Source organism: Lucilia cuprina, chromosome 2 (assembly GCF_022045245.1).
Source record: "Lucilia cuprina isolate Lc7/37 chromosome 2, ASM2204524v1, whole genome shotgun sequence".
Classification (NCBI taxonomy): Eukaryota; Metazoa; Arthropoda; class Insecta; order Diptera; family Calliphoridae; genus Lucilia; species Lucilia cuprina.
This window is the reverse complement of record NC_060950.1, coordinates 49620171-49635431: the sequence shown is the minus strand read 5'-3', so window position 1 is coordinate 49635431 and position 15261 is coordinate 49620171. Positions and strand designations below refer to the sequence as shown.

The window sequence follows — 15261 nt, the reverse complement described above, 5'->3', positions numbered from 1 at the left end:
TTGTCATCACAATATCAAAATAAAATAGTGTGGAATAAATTAACTCTTCGAATTCAAAAATTATATCAATCTATTCAACACAGTAAAGCTAGATCCATATTGTAGTACTTATTAAATTTGATGGTTTAACCCCCATTTTCACCATGTCTAGTTATTTTTTACTTTAAGTTATATTGACAGTTCTCATATAAAAATAGTTATTGTCTTACGATAACTATAAGTTAAACGATAATTGGAGGTGGTGAAAATAGGGGTAAGAGATGTAAATTGAATAGAGTAGTGAACAAAAGTAAAATATTTCAACTAAAATAATGTTTCAATTTTATTTATAACTTAATGGTGAATCCGAAAATTACTATTTTCTGTCTCTTTTAATCTGAGACACATTAATGACCTGGGGAATTTTAAATAACATTCAAATTTTCAACCAGTTTTTCTGTTTTGCATCTTTTTGAAATACTAAATCTATGTACTTCTAAATATTTTTTAATTTCAATATTATTTTAAAAAAATTATTATTTGACATTTTTACATTCATATTTGTATTTAAATTTTTATCAAAAAATAAAATTAACTTATATAATTTTATACTCCCAACATTTATAAATTTTAAATATATATGAAATTGTTTTTGAAAGTTAGCAACAAAACACAACTAATATGTAAAATATTTACATAACTGCAACATTTATAACATAATATCAAGGAATACGAAGTATGCGACCAAGTCAAGTTTTTGGAGACAAAATGTGTTGCAACTTTGTTTGATTCAAAGAAAGAAGAATTATGTATATACGGTGACAATATTGTTTTCAGCAAAATACAGAACAGGCGTAAATAAAACACATTAACCATCATTTTCTAAATCAGTTCCCGTGTTCTGTAACTTTCGAGTCGAGAAAAAAACACTGAAATATTAGAGTCTTCCACTTTTTAGTTGCCTAATTCGAATTTTTAAAATGAACACATTACAATTAACCAAAATATATTTGAATTACGTGTGTTCACCCTGTTTTAAACAAGACGATTATCAATTTTTCGAATTTTTTTGTCGATTCGAAAGTTACAGAACGCAGGCACAGGTTATCATAGAGTATATAGAGCGAAAACTCTGCTGTCAAGGACCTAAGTCTGTTGTCAAAAACCTAAGTCGATTGAATGTAGTAATAGAAAAACTTATGATAGTATTAGTATATTCCCCATATTATTATTTAAACCCAACAAACACATAATCAAACGTTTTAAAAATGTTATTAATTTTTTTAATATTAAACATTAACTGTTCTTTAAAAGAGAAACTCATTTAACGTTTACATTCGATTTAGAGTTTTAAAATTTAAAAATAGTTTGATTTACAACCTTTCTAGATTTTACATGAACACTCTGTGTTTGCTGGGTAACGATATTTTAATTTATTATTCTGACATTTTCACCACAACAATTTTTTATTTATTTTTTAAATTTTACATAACTTCGGCAAAATAAACAGATGTAGGTGACCCAAATTCAAGAGAAAACACTCGTCATTCTTACGAGTATTTGGGTGTGGCGAGGTCCATATACCCTTGATTCATTCAGTAACCTATTCCTTTGACACCAACTCTTCCCTGTTTGCCAGGATAATTTGATGCCATCCATCTTTGTCTTGTCCCGGTTATTGGAGTATTCCATTTGGTATGTACGTGGTGGCTGCGGTTTAAACCCGGGAAGAGAATACTGGGTTTAGGGTTTACTCTGTCCGTACCAGACCACAGTGTATCCACTGATTACGTCTGTAGGTGCTATTGCCGAATCACACATTCATTGTTGAAAACTAAAGTGATGTTTTTGCATCTCGGTAGTTAAGCAATGGTAAGAGATTAGGTAGCTCGAGTACATTAGTAAAGTTTAAGGAGCACAAAGTGGTGGTGGTGAGTCGCCTCAAAAGCTTACCCAGTGGTCCTATAAGGCCAATACGACAGGTGTTTACGTAAAGCATATTCACTTATGTATCTGTTTTTTTCGGCAACAGCATTTTGTTACTATTATTGTTTGATATATCAAAGTATGCCAAATGTCATTGTTGATTTTTATCAGCTACTTAACAGTGTTAGTAAATGTTTATAATTGAAACAAGTATGAATGTATAGTCGGGCATAGCCGGCTATATGATACCTTACACCAGTCCGTATGTTAAAAAAATGGGGATTTAAAAAAAATAAAGCATTTGATTTATTTTTTAACTTTATTCCGGAAAATTTTTGTCAAAAAAAGAGACTTTTTAAAAGAGGGCTCAAAGGGCAGTAGGGGGAAATATGGGCCTATCCTTATAAATGTTGCACAGTGGGGCAGAATGGAAATTTTTTGGAAATAAATCTGGCATTTCTAAACGGCTGATCCGATCGGGACAAAATTTGGAGTGAGCGTAGCCAAGAGTATTCGAGTTTAAGTTTTGAAGATGAACCCCGCAGATGCCCCAGGGACGGAGCTGTGGCGGCTCAAAGTAGGGTACCTACGACATGTCAAATTTTTAAACTCGTGTCATTTTTTTTGTTTTTCACCCAAATACAAAGATTTTTATATTTTCTGAAAGTGCTCGACGAGATCTTATCTCCTTGTTAGTTAGACAACAAAATTTACAATAATATACAAAAAATTTCAGATCAATATCATTTACAGATCCAAAAATATACGTTTTTTAATTTTAAAATTCAAAAAATTTTAGATTTTTGCCGTTTTTTGCCCAAAATGTGTCTTAACTCTTTTATTAATAAAATAAAATTTTCTTTAAGAACATATAACAATTTTATAGTTTTCTAAAAGGTATCTTTACGCAGAACGCTTTGGCGTAAAAAACTTGTCCTATTTTTTGAAAATGTTGCCACTGCGTTCTTCCAAATATGACCTATTTTTTATCAGAACTTCAACTTTGGGCAACATGTTCTAAAATCCCAAAGCTGGGATCAGAAAACTGAAAGCAGTTTTGGAAACCTCAATATGTTTTCTATTTACTCCAAAAGTATTTTTCCAGCCCTCAAAGAATGTGGACCCTATGGGCAAAAAATGTAAAAAATCCCCATTTTTGGGATTTTCATTCCTATTTTTGGGAATTGCGGGATGCCCTTTGACCTCTTTTCAATTTTTTTTTTGCATTTTCTTATTTGAAAATGACAAATTTAACAAGCTTTGAAGATTTCATTAAGTTTTGTTCATAAATAAAGATTTGTCATATATTAACATATTTGTTAATTTTTAAACTAATTTATATTTATATGATTATATCAAAATTTTAATAGGGTCGCAGATAGCTCAACAACATTTAGTCCATATTTATCCCTTAATATCTTTTTTTAGTTAGATATGGAAATTCTCGACCCTTTACAAAAAATTTCAAGCCAATATCTCAATTACATTCAAAAATATGTTCATTTAAACCTGTATCCTTTAATTTCATATTTTTTCATATTTTAGTATTAAATATGACAGAACATGTTTAAATCTTATATTTACCTATTTTCTATTTGTTTGCTTATCCTTATAATTGAAATATACAGGTAATGATAATTTTGATTCATTCACTATAAGAAATATCAATGACTGAATTACAGGTTATAGTAATATAGTCCTAAATGTTAATAGGTAGACAGTTCGTAATTTTTTACTTTGGAATACCTGTATCGGAAATGACAAGAATTGGTATATAAGTAAACTTCTCAGATTTTAAGTACCATATTTAATAAATCTACAATGAAGATTACATTAAAGTACGAAGAGTTGTGTTCCGTTTTATGGAGTGTATCTTCAAAAGGGCAGAAAGAATTGAAGACATTTCAAATTTATATAAAACTCATTTAGTAGACAAAGTAGACCAAAAACAGGCATATCAAAAATTGAAAACTTTTTAAAACTTTTTGATGTAAAAAGTAAGTCTGTGGATGGAATCATCAAAAGAAATTTCGATTACAATTTTGTAGTTGGATGGATACTACTACGGAAATCTCAACTTACAACACATCAGCAGGAGCGCCCTTGCAAGTCATACGAAGACTTATGTTCAAGGTCCAAAAAGAGGGTCACACAAAAACTTTTTTCAATCTCAAATGACGAAATTGCTGATACATTTAAACGAAATGCTGAAAAAGGAAAACCAAACCTATGGATGACGTACATATTGCAACTATTCTTTCTATTGCATCACCAAAACCACTTAAGCGAATTGTGGAAAGTATACCAACTCCAACATACAATCAAATTTTATGAAGAGGAAGCAATAGCGCTTATGTTGGGACTGGGTCTCAGTCGAAATAAGTACCAAATATTAAGGAAAGCTCTGCATGAAAAAGGACACAATATATTACCATCATACAAGGCGATCCAGGAAAAAACCAAACTATCCTACCATCACCTATTGATGCTTCCACATCATTAACAGCATCAAGAATTGTGTCAGATTGTTGTCTTAATGTGTTGATGTTGTCTTAATGTGTAAGTGGGGATGTGACGGTTTATCAGCACTTTCAGAATACAACAAGCTTGTGGAAGTCGGAACATTAGCAGACTACAAAAGTGTATTTATGTCATCATTAGTGCCATTACGAATTCGTTCATATTCCCTTAATCCATCATCGTCAAGCATCGGAAATTCATTTGAAGATATATGGACCAATACAACTCCGAGTTCAAAAAATTTTTGTAGACCCATTGGATTTGAATATATAAAGGAGTCAAAGAAAAGAACAAAAGATTTAGTGGAATATTTAAAAGACGAAATAAATGCACTGGAGCCCATTTGCATAAAAATAAAGGAATTCTCTATTAACGTATCATATCAGCTAAGCTTAACAATGATTGATGGAAAGGTCAGCAATACCATAACAGAAACTTCTTCCTTCTGGAGATGCACAATATGTAATGAGAAAAAGTCCCAATTCTCAAATATAAACAAAAGCAGAAGTATTAATGAAGAAGTCCTGTCTTTCGGAATTTCACCACTACATGCCAGAATACGATTTTTGGATTACTTTTTACACATAGCATACGACCTCAAATATAGAAGTGTGCCAGAGAATCTTACTAAATCAACAAAAAATAATGAAGAATTGAAAGAACTGAGAGCTGCGGAAAAAAACAGAATCCAAGAAGAATTTAAAGTTCAGATGGGATTAAACATCGACAAACCACTTCCAAGTTGCGGTAGTACAAATGACGGTAATACGGCGAGAAGGTTTTTTCGTGATTTTGAAATTACTTCAAAAATAACTGGAATCAACAAGGAGTTGGTTCGAACAGTTAACACTATTTTAATGGCACTGAATAATAAACATAAAATTAATGGAAATCGATTTGGGGAATATACATCTGAAATTTCTAAATTACTTGTATCTCTGTATCCACGGAGGGAACTAACACCAACAGTACACAAAGTATTGTGTCATGGTCAAATAATAATTGAATCGAATATTCTTCCACTTGGAGAGTTAACAGAAGAAGCCCAGGAAGCGAGGAATCGAGATTTTAAGCATGTTCAACTTTTCAGCTTAAGAAAATGCTCCAGGCAATCACAGAATGAAGATATTTTTAATAGTTTACTTCTATCTTCTGATCCTCTTCTTTCAACTATGCGAAAAAGATGGATTTGTTATGAAACTCTATCATCTCAAAACGAGAAAGATTTAAAGGACTTATATTACCTTATGGATATGTATACCGTTATGATTATTTTATAGAAAATAAGTAGTGTTAGGAATTAACTATATAAGTTTTAACTATTATGTTTAAGATAAACAGTTCAAATAAAAAAAGCTATTATACTAACTGATGATATTGTATTAAATTGTGTTTTATATTTCGGTGGGCGGGAAAGGTGGTTTGTGTGGGGTGATTTAGGTGTTGTTGTGTGTGGCTCATAATAAAATTTTATTTTTTTTTGTATATACAATGTTATAGTCTTTAATAAAATAATTAACTAAATAATTTTTGTCCAAATATTTTATTCAACACCAAATGTATGTTCTGTCATACTTAATACTAAAATATGAAAAAGATGAAATTAAAGGTCACAGGTTTAAATGAACATATTTTTGAATGTAATTGAGATATTGGCTTGAAATTTTTTGTAAAGGGTCGAGAATTTCCATATCTAATTAAAAAAATATATTAAGGGATAAATATGGACTAAATTGTTGTAGCTATCTGCGACCCTATTAAAATTTTGATATAAATCATAGTTTTGAAATTTAACAAATATGTAATATATGACAAAATCTTTATTTATGAACAAAACTCAATGAAATCTTCAACGCTTGTTAAATTTGTCATTTCAAATAAGAAAATGCAAAAAAAAATTGAAAAGGTCAAAGGGCATCCCGCAATTCCCAAAAATAGGAATGAAAATCCCAAAAATGGGATTTTTTACATTTTTGCCCATAGGGTCCACATTTCTTTCAGGGCTGGGAAAATACTTTTGGAGTAAATAGAAAACATATTGAGGTTTCCAAAACTGCTTTCAGTTTTCTGATCCCAGCTTTGGGATTTTAGAACATGTTGCCCAAAGTTGAAGTTTTGATAAAAAATAGGTCATATTTGGAAGAACGCAGTGGCAACATTTTCAAAAAATAGGACAAGTTTTTTACGCCAAAGCGTTCTGCGTAAAGATACCTTTTAGAAAACTATAAAATTGTTATATGTTCTTAAAGAAAATTTTATTTTATTAATAAAAGAGTTAAGACACATTTTGGGCAAAAAAACGGCAAAAATCTAAAATTTTTTTAATTTTAAAATTAAAAAACGTATATTTTTTGATCTGTAAATGATATTGATCTGAAATTTGTATATTATTGTAAATTTTGTTGTCTAACTAACAAGAAAAAATTGAGTCCATTTGGTCCAAAATTACGCCCGGTATTCAAAAAAATGCGGACCAAGGTATGGTAAATTTTGTATCACTAAATTTTTAAATGCCTATAACTCGGATATTATAAGAGATAAGTAGTATGTCCAAGCATGTTTTTTCAAGATCTCGTCGAGCACTTTCTTTGTATTTGGGTGAAAAACAAAAAAATGTCACTAGTTTAAAAATTTGACATGTCATAGGTACCCTACTTTGAGCCGCCACAGCTCCGTCCCTGGGGCATCTGCGGGGTTCATCTTCAAAACTTAAACTTAAATACTCCTTGGCTACGCTCACGCCAAATTTTATCCCGATCGGATCAGCCGTTTAGAAATGCCAGATTTATTTCCAAAAAATTTCCATTCTGCCCCAATGTGTGTTGGTAGAGGAATTCACAGAACATTAAATAAAATACAGAACATTTTTATGTTTTTTAGCAAAGAATAATTTATACAGAACTAGACTCTAAAATACAATACTGCTCTGTATAATACAGAACGTCTGATCACCGTATGTATACTAGAGTATTCAAACAATTAATCGTCGATCGGTTAATCGATTAATTTTTGACGATTAATCGTCAAAAATTAATCGATACTGCCCTTCGAATAAATGAAAATTGTCAAATTTCACTATTTAGAAGTAAATTACTACATTTTTTTACAAAATTGAATATTTTAGTAATAATTTTCTTCTTTTCTTAATTTCTTAATAATTTTTCTATAATAAAGAAAACTTATTTTATGATTTTTATGACATTTCTGATTCTTGAATAAAAATTATGGAAATAATTATATCGCCTTTACTTCTACAACAAGTTTTTAGGAACATTGTTGTGTCCTTAAATATTTCTAATAAGTTCTTCAGCAACAGTTATAGTTGAACTAGTGTTCAGTAGAACGTATGAATTCTAGGACTAGTTCAAAATTTTAAAAACAATAATTTCTTTATATAGAAAAGCATTTCACATAATAAAAAGGAATAATTTCTAGTATTTGAGAAAAACAAAAAACTTAAAAAAAATTAACATAGAATTAAAGTGAAAGAAGTGAAAATCGCCAATTGAAGTGAAACTTTTGTTCCCTTGAAATCCCTCGAAGAGAAAATTGCTATCGTGAACTTGTTGTGAACAATTCATATACAATAGTTGATTTTGTATGGAACAGTTGTTGAATGTTTACAAAATTCCATCAACAAATTTCATAAGAGTGGAATTTTTTCACGACAAAAAAGTTTGTGAACGAAAAAAATGAAAAGGGAACATATTTCACGTTAAATGAAGATTTGCGATAAGTGCAAATATTTTTGTTTTTAAAACGTGCGAAAGTTATTTTCAAACATGAAAAAATATATGTGTACAGGAAACTGTGGATTAGTATTAACTCTGTGTACTCAGTTTTTCATAATCCATGCATAAAAGTTTTTTTTTCAAAATTGTTACAGGGTGTAATATGAATAAATTTAATTGTAAAAAGCAATAGTTACACTTAGTTTCCTTTTATTCGAATAACCGAATAATTTTTAATTATCCGATTATTAACCGGCTAAGGTAAAACCTCAAATAATTATTTGTCGAATAAACCGAATAAGACAAAAACCCGAATAATTGAATACCCTAATGTATACATTATAAATTATGAAATGCAATATTAACTTTGTTTTGAGGCACTAAGCTCGATTCTATTATTTGCCGTGCTGGAGCTAAAAATTTGGATTTTTTCAATCTTTGAGCCACAAGCGGCACGTGTTAACGTCTTTTAATAGTCAGTATGTTAATTCCGGAATATTTTTACTTATTCTTGACAAAAAAAAGGAATTTTTACAAGAGGACTCATAGGGGAGTAGGGGTAAATAAGGGCCTATCCTTCTAAATTTACGTCTACTTTAAAATTACTAATGTAGAATTTATTAGTGTTTATAGGTGAATTTGGCCATTAATTCATCAATACAAAAATCGGTAGTGTCGTTTAAAATTCTATAAAATTAAGTTATATATCTAAACTTATTAAAATAATGTAAAAAACATATTTTTGTATCGTACACACACAAATATTCCAAAAAATTATAGGTTAGGTTAGGTTGATAGGAGGATGTATACAATCCGAAAAAATACACCTAGGCCACTATCGGGCCTGTTGTGCGCTCCAATTCATGAAAGAAATTGTTCATTGAATGTATTATTTTTCCATGTTTAGAAACTCAGTTTCTTGGACGTAATTCCTAAGAATCTTCCAATCAGTGTTTGTTAAGAATGTTATTTCCGAAATAACATCACTTCCAAGATACTTGGATCTAACATCGACGAATGCCTCACAGTGGCAAAGAAAGTGCTCCAGAGTTTCACTGTCTCTCTACATGCTCTCCATTCGTCTAAATCCGCACGTCCAATTTTGTATAGATGTGCACGTAATCCTGTGTGTCCACTCAGAATACGTACCATCATACTAACCTCAGACTTGCTCATTTTGAGGAGATTTCTCGTCTTGCTCTCATCAGGGTCACCCCATAGAATCTTTGTGGTTCTACCCACCGTTTCATTATTCCAAGAGGCCTTATGAAATTCCCTCATCCATATTTTTAATTCAGCTTTTGTTGCGTCGAATGGTTTTGCGTTTCTTCCCTTTGAAGCTATTACATTCGCCCTTTCGTTGCCGACTACTCCCGAGTGGCCTGGTACCCATATGATGTAAACCTTACCTCTGGGAGAGTATTCAGTTAAAGCTTTCTTACAATCCAATACGGTCTTAGATTTAATTCTATCACCTGATATCGCCCTAATTGCCTTCTTGCTGTCGGTAAATAAATTAAGCCCTGTGGGCGCCATATTTATACTCACCCAATTTACACATTCCGTTATTGCTCGTACTTCTGCCTGAAAGCTTGTGTTATGATTAGGTAAACGGTGGTATATTTCTGTTTCTGGGTCTTCAATGTAGAATCCCAGACACATTTTGTCCCCTAAATATGTAGAAATGTTTGTTTTTCTTGTGAAAAGACAGATTTCCGTCTTCGCCGGGTTAATATTGAGGCCTCTCGGTTGAGCCCAGCTCAAGGCCGTATTCAGAGCCTCCTCAGCTCGTCTACACAAGTAATTTGGATCCTTTCCATTTAAAAGTATTACGACATCGTCTGCACAGGTCTAAGTCCTTTCTCGGTTAGGGTCCTTAGGAGGCTATTAAAGGTGGCAAAATGCCTCCCTGTGGTATACATCTTGCATAAAACTGGTCTAGGGATTGGATAAGGGTATCAGTGTGCACGTTATTGAAAGCGCCTTCGATGTCAATGCATACCGCCAGTGTATACAGTTTGCTATCGAAAGATTCACCTATGTAGTGGACGACTTCGTTTAAAGCGGTTTCCACTGTATTTTAAGCATGCTGCTTATATTTAAGGTCTTTGTATGGTATACTGCTTTTAACCATGCTATCGACTATCTGTTCCAAGGTTTTAAGTAGGAAGGACGTAAGACTTATCGGTCGATAGGATTTAGGTGTCGTCAAAAATTAATCGATACTGCCCTTCGAATAAATGAAAATTGTCAAATTTCACTATTTAGAAGTAAATTACTACATTTTTTTACAAAATTGAATATTTTAGTAATAATTTTCTTCTTTTCTTAATTTCTTAATAATTTTTCTATAATAAAGAAAACTTATTTTATGATTTTTATGACATTTCTGATTCTTGAATAAAAATTATGGAAATAATTATATCGCCTTTACTTCTACAACAAGTTTTTAGGAACATTGTTGTGTCCTTAAATATTTCTAATAAGTTCTTCAGCAACAGTTATAGTTGAACTAGTGTTCAGTAGAACGTATGAATTCTAGGACTAGTTCAAAATTTTAAAAACAATAATTTCTTTATATAGAAAAGCATTTCACATAAAAAGGAATAATTTCTAGTATTTGAGAAAAACAAAAAACTTAAAAAAAATTAACATAGAATTAAAGTGAAAGAAGTGAAAATCGCCAATTGAAGTGAAACTTTTGTTCCCTTGAAATCCCTCGAAGAGAAAATTGCTATCGTGAACTTGTTGTGAACAATTCATATACAATAGTTGATTTTGTATGGAACAGTTGTTGAATGTTTACAAAATTCCATCAACAAATTTCATAAGAGTGGAATTTTTTCACGACAAAAAAGTTTGTGAACGAAAAAAAATGAAAAGGGAACATATTTCACGTTAAATGAAGATTTGCGATAAGTGCAAATATTTTTGTTTTTAAAACGTGCGAAAGTTATTTTCAAACATGAAAAAATATATGTGTACAGGAAACTGTGGATTAGTATTAACTCTGTGTACTCAGTTTTTCATAATCCATGCATAAAAGTTTTTTTTTCAAAATTGTTACAGGGTGTAATATGAATAAATTTAATTGTAAAAAGCAATAGTTACACTTAGTTTCCTTTTATTCGAATAACCGAATAATTTTTAATTATCCGATTATTAACCGGCTAAGGTAAAACCTCAAATAATTATTTGTCGAATAAACCGAATAAGACAAAAACCCGAATAATTGAATACCCTAATGTATACATTATAAATTATGAAATGCAATATTAACTTTGTTTTGAGGCACTAAGCTCGATTCTATTATTTGCCGTGCTGGAGCTAAAAATTTGGATTTTTTCAATCTTTGAGCCACAAGCGGCACGTGTTAACGTCTTTTAATAGTCAGTATGTTAATTCCGGAATATTTTTACTTATTCTTGACAAAAAAAAGGAATTTTTACAAGAGGACTCATAGGGGAGTAGGGGTAAATAAGGGCCTATCCTTCTAAATTTACGTCTACTTTAAAATTACTAATGTAGAATTTATTAGTGTTTATAGGTGAATTTGGCCATTAATTCATCAATACAAAAATCGGTAGTGTCGTTTAAAATTCTATAAAATTAAGTTATATAACTAAACTTATTAAAATAATGTAAAAAACATATTTTTGTATCGTACACACACAAATATTCCAAAAAATTATAGGTTAGGTTAGGTTGATAGGAGGATGTATACAATCCGAAAAAATACACCTAGGCCACTATCGGGCCTGTTGTGCGCTCCAATTCATGAAAGAAATTGTTCATTGAATGTATTATTTTTCCATGTTTAGAAACTCAGTTTCTTGGACGTAATTCCTAAGAATCTTCCAATCAGTGTTTGTTAAGAATGTTATTTCCGAAATAACATCACTTCCAAGAAACTTGGATCTAACATCGACGAATGCCTCACAGTGGCAAAGAAAGTGCTCCAGAGTTTCACTGTCTCTCTACATGCTCTCCATTCGTCTAAATCCGCACGTCCAATTTTGTATAGATGTGCACGTAATCCTGTGTGTCCACTCAGAATACGTACCATCATACTAACCTCAGACTTGCTCATTTTGAGGAGATTTCTCGTCTTGCTCTCATCAGGGTCACCCCATAGAATCTTTGTGGTTCTACCCACCGTTTCATTATTCCAAGAGGCCTTATGAAATTCCCTCATCCATATTTTTAATTCAGCTTTTGTTGCGTCGAATGGTTTTGCGTTTCTTCCCTTTGAAGCTATTACATTCGCCCTTTCGTTGCCGACTACTCCCGAGTGGCCTGGTACCCATATGATGTAAACCTTACCTCTGGGAGAGTATTCAGTTAAAGCTTTCTTACAATCCAATACGGTCTTAGATTTAATTCTATCACCTGATATCGCCCTAATTGCCTTCTTGCTGTCGGTAAATAAATTAAGCCCTGTGGGCGCCATATTTATACTCACCCAATTTACACATTCCGTTATTGCTCGTACTTCTGCCTGAAAGCTTGTGTTATGATTAGGTAAACGGTGGTATATTTCTGTTTCTGGGTCTTCAATGTAGAATCCCAGACACATTTTGTCCCCTAAATATGTAGAAATGTTTGTTTTTCTTGTGAAAAGACAGATTTCCGTCTTCGCCGGGTTAATATTGAGGCCTCTCGGTTGAGCCCAGCTCAAGGCCGTATTCAGAGCCTCCTCAGCTCGTCTACACAAGTAATTTGGATCCTTTCCATTTAAAAGTATTACGACATCGTCTGCACAGGTCTAAGTCCTTTCTCGGTTAGGGTCCTTAGGAGGCTATTAAAGGTGGCAAAATGCCTCCCTGTGGTATACATCTTGCATAAAACTGGTCTAGGGATTGGATAAGGGTATCAGTGTGCACGTTATTGAAAGCGCCTTCGATGTCAATGCATACCGCCAGTGTATACAGTTTGCTATCGAAAGATTCACCTATGTAGTGGACGACTTCGTTTAAAGCGGTTTCCACTGTATTTTAAGCATGCTGCTTATATTTAAGGTCTTTGTATGGTATACTGCTTTTAACCATGCTATCGACTATCTGTTCCAAGGTTTTAAGTAGGAAGGACGTAAGACTTATCGGTCGATAGGATTTAGGTGTCGCATAGCTAGGTTTCCCTGGTTTGGATATAAATATTACCCTTGCATCTTGCCATTTAACTGGGGATGTACGGAAACCAGTCCCGCCCCCATCTGCAAAAGTGCCGGAAAAATGCCATCTGGCCCTGCAGCTTTATAGGGAGCAAAGCTTATGATTGCCCCTTTAACCATGTCAAATGTAATAAATATTTCCATGTTACCCTCCCCTTCCTCCAATATCGGTTCATCTATGTTATTCGATACTCCGAGTGGGAAATGAGAGTCCATTAGGAGTTTCATTGTCTCCTCCATATTCTCAAGCCTCCTACCCGTGTCATCGATCATGGATTCCGGTTGGACATGAGTTTTGGATAGGAATTTTTTATCTTCGATACGTTATTTACGCTATCTACCTGTTCACAGAAAAGTTTCCAGGAGTCTCGTTTGGCTTTTCGAAAAAATTATAAAACAATGAATAAAAAACAATGATCAACTGTCAAAACGAATTACCAATGTGTTTACGCCATTACGAATGTGTTAAGCCAATTAATTGGCTTTTATCATTCAGAGGCCGAATTAAGTAATTCAACTGCTTGGTATTTTGACCGCGTTTCACTTCTTGGTGTTCAGTGGTTTTATGTTTGAATTCCCTATAAGAACAGTGATAGTCATTTGAACGGTCAATTTACTGACACTACTGAGAATGCATCCATCATTGCGTAGAACAAAGCTCCCATCACTTTCTTAAAGGCAATATGTAAAAAGTGATGGAATCATTTATGTACATGTGATGCTGCATCACCCTTGCACTTATGAGTTCTGTCGACTTAAACATATATTCTGATCCACTTCCTGCACTTTTTAAAAATATAATTTTTAATAATTCACTTTATTTTTAATAATTAAAAGATTTTGTAACAATTTTTAATTATTCGCTTCTTGATCTTTGGTATTCTCAGAGACAATTAATTTGTAAAGACGAAAAATACAACTCTGTAACACAGTAACAGTTATTGGACCGGTAATTTTGCTGTCATTGTTGATGGAATCATGCATAAAATTTTTTTCAGCAATTCTATAAAAAAATTGCATGTGTGTTAGTAAACTCATTTTGTTTGTGTTAGTATCGGTTATTCATTTCTTATGGGGTTGGTTGTACTTTTATAGAAGTTAAATTAACATATATAATTTAACACTTTAAATGAAATTGCCTTTGAACGTTAGCAAATGTTGCTTAAATTATATTAATTTAAAATTATACTTTTTAGGAATTTATGCCAGTAAGATTTAAAGGAATCCATTTCATCGCTCAGCCCTGGTACGTGGAATTTACCCTAACAGCTATAAAACCATTTTTTAAAGAGAAAATTAAGAAACGTATTTTTGTGCATGGATTAAACCTGAGCTCAATGCACAATCTTATTTGTAAAGATATATTACCTCCCGAATTAGGTGGCGAAGCACCCAATGTTAATCATTTTGATTGGTTTAATTTTTTAATTGTGTGCAGTCAATCAGACATTCCAAAGGAATATCGAATTATGAAAACAATTGTTTATACTAAGTCTCCAATATGTTTAAAAGATAATATGTAATCATAGTATAAAAATATTTGTAACATGTATGTAATAAAAAACTGAATCCTTACTTCTATTTGAAAAACAGCGTTATAAACAATTTCTCTAATAATGGAGTTTTTATAGGTAAGCATTCTATTTATTTAATATTTTTAATCGCACAAAATATGTTATTAGAAAGTTGTTAATAGTGTATGTAAAACTTTGTTATTTATATTTCTTTTTCAAATAGAAGCAAAATATGCCTTTATAAAATGCACTATAGAGAGTCAGTTTTTATTTCTTAAAATTATGGCGGACATAGGACCATAATTGACCCTACCCCCTATAAAAGGATACCTTCAAAAAAGAATTATAATGCTCATTTGTGGCTAAAAAAAATTACAAAAACTAATTCGACATAAACATGTTTAATTAGTAGAATATGGTC

The 15261-nt window shown here is 31.9% G+C and overlaps 1 protein-coding gene across 2 annotated transcripts in view; it reads left to right on the top strand.

The window, feature by feature from the left end:
* The window catches only part of LOC111683703 (clavesin-2-like), a 41877-nt gene extending 26970 nt beyond the window's left edge, over nucleotides 1-14907 (top strand). For both annotated transcript variants that reach the window (XM_046946243.1, XM_046946246.1), the window contains exon 3: nucleotides 14523-14907. In XM_046946243.1, the coding sequence (XP_046802199.1) occupies nucleotides 14523-14849 (327 nt within the window). In that variant the 3' untranslated portion in view covers nucleotides 14850-14907. The remainder of the gene's footprint in view (nucleotides 1-14522) is intronic.
* The last annotated feature ends 354 nt before the right edge of the window (nucleotides 14908-15261 follow it).